We start from the raw sequence: 6,319 nt of genomic DNA on the forward strand, positions 1-6,319 counted from the left end.
GAAAATTACCATAATGTCTCTTTAGAGAATTGGGAATGATTGTGGTCATGTTTTTGTTTTAAGCAATGCTAACTGTTGAACAGGGTCTTCATTGTTAACGTGTGGTATTTGGTTCACCCATCCTCCCCCAATCTCATCCCAATGTGGACTTCCTCCTTCCTCCCATCATAATTTCTGCAGCCACTAGAGGGCACTGTCACTTAAATGTAAAGATGTTTTGGGGCACTGAATTAATCGATACTGTTGTTCTTCTCATCCACACACACACCAGACTGTACAGATCACATTGTTTTTTGTTTTTATTTTGTTTTAACTCCAGATAAAACATACATTTTCTGACTACGGCTCTGGATTGCGTTTCATCACCTTTGAACATGGAGGACAAGACACCAAGTTCTGGGACGGCTGGTTTGGAGTCCGGGTCACCGGGAGCTCTGTCACTGTCGAGGTCTGAAAGAGAGGAACAACAGAGACATGAGGAAGGAGGGGACATATATTTAGCAATATAACAACTCTAGAGTGGAGTGGAGGTTTCCAGGTTTCAAGAGGACCATGCTTTGCCTTGTGCACACCTCTGTATATCATAATGCTGTTCATGCTGTGGAAACATAATGCTGCTATGAAGACTGTACTAACAAATCTGTCAAAAACAAAACCCTATCATGTTGCCACAGCGGCTTTACTAACTTTGAAATATTAAAATTACTGCTTGCGACACAGTCATTAATATGATCTGTTAACTACTGGGCCTACCTCTGCACAGTGACTGGTGTTAAACTAAATGGGGTGTTTGTTGGGTGGATGTTGTAAGCAATCAAGTGATTTAATGTTCCAGGTAGAATTAAAATGATGAAACAAAAACTACATTGATTCCGTTTGTCTAGTTTAACTTTCATTCAAAGATCTAATCAACTGAACGTGATTCTTCTTCATCCCAGAATAAATTAATTGTTAGCGTAATTGTAGATTTCACTGAGGTTTTTTTTTTGTCTTCATTTACAAGTAATGGTAAAGTAAGTAATTCAATTTACCACACTGGGCCTACTTCTAATCTACTATGTAACAAATGTAGATATCCTACTTAATAAAGGTAAAATAAAAATAGATATTTTACATTTTACATTACAAAAACTCTTGTTGGTTCAATCTGTTAAATAAGTGAATGGTTTGTGGGGGGCTGTGAAATCAAATGATGTCCTTTCTGTGCTTTAGAGATGTAAATATGCTTTAGAGATGATAATGTTGAGCTACAATGATGCAAATGTTGGTACAGCTTGAATCTGACTAGGACTGGTGATGTGTGAATGTGCAATCAGCACACACGAAAGGATAACATGATGCATGAGAAATACTTAGTTTTGTTTTGATTTGTTTTTTTTACAAATAAATACATTTAGTTTCTTCCATTGACCTGTATGTTCCTTATGTGAGTTCATTTAGGCTATTATATTTTTACCATTTCAAATCTGTTACACTGATGTTTTTGATCAGTCATACTTATATAGTTAGAGTACCTCTGAGATTTGGTACATTTGGTAATTATTCCCTCGCTAGCGCACCCATGTCCCAAGAACAGCGCCATGTCTGAAAGCCACCATGGCGCAGCGGATAACGGCGGTACCCGCACCCCATGGCCCAGGAGACTATTGACAGACATTGCATGGCGAAAGAGGGGTATATCAACTTACCAGCCAGAACACTTAAAGGGTCCTTGTTTAAAACGTCACGTTTTTAACATTTCAACATTAACTTGTAGCCGAGTTATTAACAAGGCATGATGAACGCGCTTTGCTCTGGTGGACACGCTCATGACGGTTCATATGAGGCCCTGAACCTGTAATGGATAGATGCAGCTAGCTTATGGTTGTAATTCACCATGTGTTCTATTAATACATCCATGGTATTATCTTATGATGCCTCCGAAGGATGTATGAATGAACGCTGTAAAGCCTGTTACAGTTACATGGTTGTAACGTCTTTTGCGTTTCCCAAACTGCTGGGGCTATCGGCTAGTAGCGTAGTTAGCCAACATTAGCCGTAGCTAGTGTGGATGTATCAAGAGAACGGTAACACAGCTAAATGCCTAGCTACATAACGTTACTACATACATAGCTTAGGACTCTATGCTGTAAAGCCTGTGACGTAGATGAGCTATGAACCCATTACTGTATTAAGGGAAGCTCTGTTCACGAAAACTGCAGGTTAACCTCAGTTAACCCTAGTAGCTAGCGCTAGCTTGTAGCTTGCTAGTAGCACAACATGATAAGCTACATCTCATTGGTTGTCTAACTAAATACATCCAATGTTTATTTAGCTAGATAAACATGTAAAAGATCAGGAACAACGAAAACATAATGCTTAACGTTAGTGAATATTTTAGGCAATGCAACGGCGAGTTCATGAGTTCGCCATGTAGCTATACCAACTAGCCAGCTAGCTAGCTATAGGTACTTGTATGAGACATGATAGAGAATCTCATGAACGAGCATGTTGCTATGTTCTTTTACTGTCTATGGTTACTACGACAACACAAACCAACTGTTGCTAGTGCGCTTGCCCATCGTGACGTTATTGGATCAGTCAACGCCAAGGGGGTAAGACCTCAACGCAGAAGACCTTTTCTGTCATTTCTTTAACTGTCTACGCTAATATTCTTCACTGCTCTCCGTACAGAACAACGGGATCTGTTGGTCCATTTCTTTAACTGCCTATGAGAAGATGCGAGCTCCATGATTGCGTTTTAACCGTCTATACAGCGCTCTCATTGGAATGCACGGGGCTTCTCACCGATACATCCAGGAGCTCACCATCGTAACACATTACATTATGAACATCTGTGTGAATAAAACAATGAGATTTTAAATCTGATATTATTCTAAGGGTAATGTAAAGTCTTTATCCAGAAACTAGACTAAAGTTAATAACAATAAAGTTGGATTTTAGAAGAAAAACAAAAACAAATTAATCAAACCGTAATTATCAGGACTTTATGTACAGAGATATGACCTAACAGGAAGGAGATGTTTCACAAAATAACTTTTTTGTTAGACATGAGTTATCATAATTTAAGCCCAGTATTCCTTAAACAGAAAGGACTTAATATTATTATAATAAATGTTAAACAAAGGTCGGGTACATGAGGCTGTAAACCTTCACTCTGAACCTCAAAAGTATAAAACTACTATAGAAGCAGGAAGACACGAAGGATAGAACAAATATATGGATACACAATCATGAGAAGAAGAACGGTTACGTTTTGAAACCATAGACCGTTAATATTAATTCAGTCTATGTTTGAAACATAATGTGGGCAGGGCTGTCGGGTTTGACGTCACCCACCAAGTTGGCGCCATCTGTCTTCTCTTACGTCCGCAGATAAGATGTAAAACCAGCCGGTCGAGGGAGTTGAAGTCATTCGTTTCCAACGACCCAACATCGACTGAAATCACCATGAGTGGAAGGGGCAAGGGAGGCAAAGGACTCGGTAAAGGAGGCGCTAAGCGTCACCGTAAAGTTCTCCGTGATAACATCCAGGGAATCACCAAACCCGCCATCCGCCGTCTGGCTCGCCGCGGCGGAGTGAAGCGGATCTCCGGTCTGATCTACGAGGAGACCCGCGGGGTGCTGAAGGTCTTCCTGGAGAACGTGATCCGGGACGCCGTCACCTACACCGAGCACGCCAAGAGGAAGACGGTGACCGCCATGGATGTGGTCTACGCTCTGAAGAGGCAGGGCCGCACCCTGTACGGCTTCGGAGGATAAACCTGATCCTGAAAATTTAACAACACAACGGCTCTTTTAAGAGCCACCCACTTCCTCTAAAGAACATCCATCTCTCATCTTTATAGAATTCAAACACTCATGTATAGTATGATTATGCTCTAACTGAAGTGCAGCAAGCCTCTGCAATGCAACCACTTCTTTTGACGTTTTGTTTGTAAGAAATTCTTATTACATCAAATATTCTTATGATTTAAATTTTTTAATTTATGCAAAATAACTTTGACTAGATTATTTAATTTTCCAAATACCTTTATCCTTATGCCTACTACACGGTGTCCTGTAATAGTTTAAACATAAAAATTAAAATTTCAATAAACTTTGTTTTATGTCAGCGTTTCATACCAAAATGCTTATTTTAAATAGTAGATTGCAGCTCTGCTTATGTTAAGGACTCATTATTCCGTTTTTCAAATCAACAGTTACATTTATATCTGAAACTTTCTGATACAAACATTAGATATAGATACAGATTTATAGTAAGATGTAGTATTTGAGAACCCAAAAAACACTTTCCAATTATTGAATAGGCTGACATCAACATCCCCCAATGACGTAGGCTAAAGTCAGTTATTGTCCTAAAACACTCGCAATAAAAAGCTGCTGCATTGAAACAGTTACCGTGTGCATTCAGCTGTATGTGTATTGTGTTAACCTTTTTACACGTTTATGTTGGGTTAATTTACATTTTGTATTTTCCGTTAATAATTGTCTGGATGATAAACCGACACCGTAGCTCAGCCTTTTCCCAAAACCACCATAAGAAGGCTAAAGTCGATGATCTTGATGTATATTATTTTTAAAAACGGAAGATGTTGTAACACAAAGACATTTAATTCATGTAGATTAGCAAACCAATGACACAGTAATAAAAACTCTTACTGTAAAATCATTGTCACTTTGTTATTTTTATTTCTGGAGTATTGCATCTTTTTTTATGTGACAGTGACACATTTTTGGATGAACAATATCTTAAAATTCAACATTAAAACATTCTAAGTATCTTTTTAACGTTAATGGTCTGTGCATTTTTACACAAAGACCGGATGAGATATTGTGAATATTAACACTTGACAGCTGCACTCTACAACTTTCATAAACGTGTTTCAGGAATAAAAGAAAAGAAAATAAAGGAGGCAGAATAAATTAAAGACTTAAAATGTACGTTAGCACTGCTTTGTTTCATTGGTCAAGTTTTGTAATTTGTTGTATTAAAACTTAATTAAAGCGATTTAAAAAAAAAACGTTACTTTGTGTTGGCGCATGCTCAGTCTCAGTCACAAAGCTCAGCCAATCCTGTGCGAGTAACAGCACAGTCTCATTTGCATCAGGTGCAAATAAAGCAGGCGTCCGGACTGTATTAGAATATCTGTTTTAGGAACTCTGAACCAGAGCGAAGATGCCTGCAGAAGCCACCGTGAAAGCGCCCAAGAAGGGCTCCAAGAAAGCCGTGACTAAGACCGCCGCTAAGGGGGCAAGAAGAGGAGAAAGAGCAGGAAGGAGAGCTACGCCATCTACGTGTACAAGGTGCTGAAACAGGTTCACCCCGACACGGCATCCCTCCAAGGCCATGGGCATCATGAACTCGTTCGTGAGCGACATCTTTGAGCGCATGCCGGCGAGGCCTCCCGCCTGGCTCACTACAACAAGCGCTCCACCATCACCTCCAGGGAGACCAGACCGCCGTGAGTGCTTCTGCCGGGGAGCGCAAGCCACGCCGTGTCTGAGGTACCAAGGCGTCACCAAGTACACCAGTCCAAGTAAACCATCTCGCTGCTGTAATCTACCAAACCAACGGCTCTTTTAAGAGCCACCCACTACGCCTTAAAGAGAAATGTTTCACTCGTGTGCTTTGGTACATTTATCGGTTTTCATAAAATGTGTGTGCATTGTCTATAGTGTGTATCTGCAATACATGGAATATCTTGTATATATTCAGTACATACCTGCCTATTTTCACTGTCAGAGGCAATCCTCATGCCCTGCATGTCAATGTATATTGCAGAACATACATTAAGCTTATCACTCCTTGTATACTAAAGGGGTACTATTTCTCCATAGCTGTAACCAGTGTGCCATTATGTGTACAAGGAATCTGATGAGTCACGTGACATGGTCACTTTAAGACATTGGTTTTGTTTTTAGTCAGAGCCTGAGGGCTCAGTGTGAGCCAGTGTGAGTTTCACAATTTAATCATTTATATTTTGTTTGTTTGAATCTACAAAATATTTGGCAAAGATGAGAAATGTCATCGCTGAACCAGCAGATTTTATTGTTGTCTTGTCATTTTGGATAAAAAAGTACAATCAGCAACCGGTGGAGCACCAGCAACTCCACCCTGAGAGACTCTTATCCTCAAGAGGAATGAGAACTTGACTTGGGACTGCTTAACATTAATGTGTGTCAAAGTGTCTGACACGCAGACTCTTAGAGAGGTTGAAACTGGACAATATCTGTTTTGTGCAAAAACACTGGCCTAAAATGTGTGCAAAACTCAACTGCTACTATTATTATTATTATTAGTTTTCACCATTGCAAC

At 39.7% G+C, this 6,319-nt stretch overlaps 2 protein-coding genes and 1 pseudogene across 2 annotated transcripts in view; all 3 read left to right on the top strand.

Annotated features, from left to right (window-relative positions):
* Positions 1–866, top strand: part of fbxo2 (F-box protein 2) — a 4,891-nt gene extending 4,025 nt beyond the window's left edge. Inside the window, exon 6 of the mRNA XM_032514057.1 lies at positions 320–866. Coding sequence (XP_032369948.1) covers positions 320–454 — 135 coding nt within the window. The 3' untranslated portion in view covers positions 455–866. The remainder of the gene's footprint in view (positions 1–319) is intronic.
* A 2,542-nt stretch (positions 867–3,408) lies between these two features.
* On the top strand, positions 3,409–3,810 carry LOC116688211 (histone H4). Its single transcript, XM_032514058.1, has one exon. It carries the CDS (start codon positions 3,451–3,453, stop codon positions 3,760–3,762), a length of 312 nt encoding a protein of 103 aa, XP_032369949.1. The 5' UTR covers positions 3,409–3,450; the 3' UTR covers positions 3,763–3,810.
* A 1,307-nt stretch (positions 3,811–5,117) lies between these two features.
* Positions 5,118–5,469, top strand: LOC116687945 (histone H2B 1.2-like; annotated as a pseudogene).
* The last annotated feature ends 850 nt before the right edge of the window (positions 5,470–6,319 follow it).

The sequence above is a fragment of the Etheostoma spectabile genome, chromosome 4 (genome assembly GCF_008692095.1).
Source record: "Etheostoma spectabile isolate EspeVRDwgs_2016 chromosome 4, UIUC_Espe_1.0, whole genome shotgun sequence".
Lineage (NCBI taxonomy): Eukaryota > Metazoa > Chordata > Actinopteri > Perciformes > Percidae > Etheostoma > Etheostoma spectabile.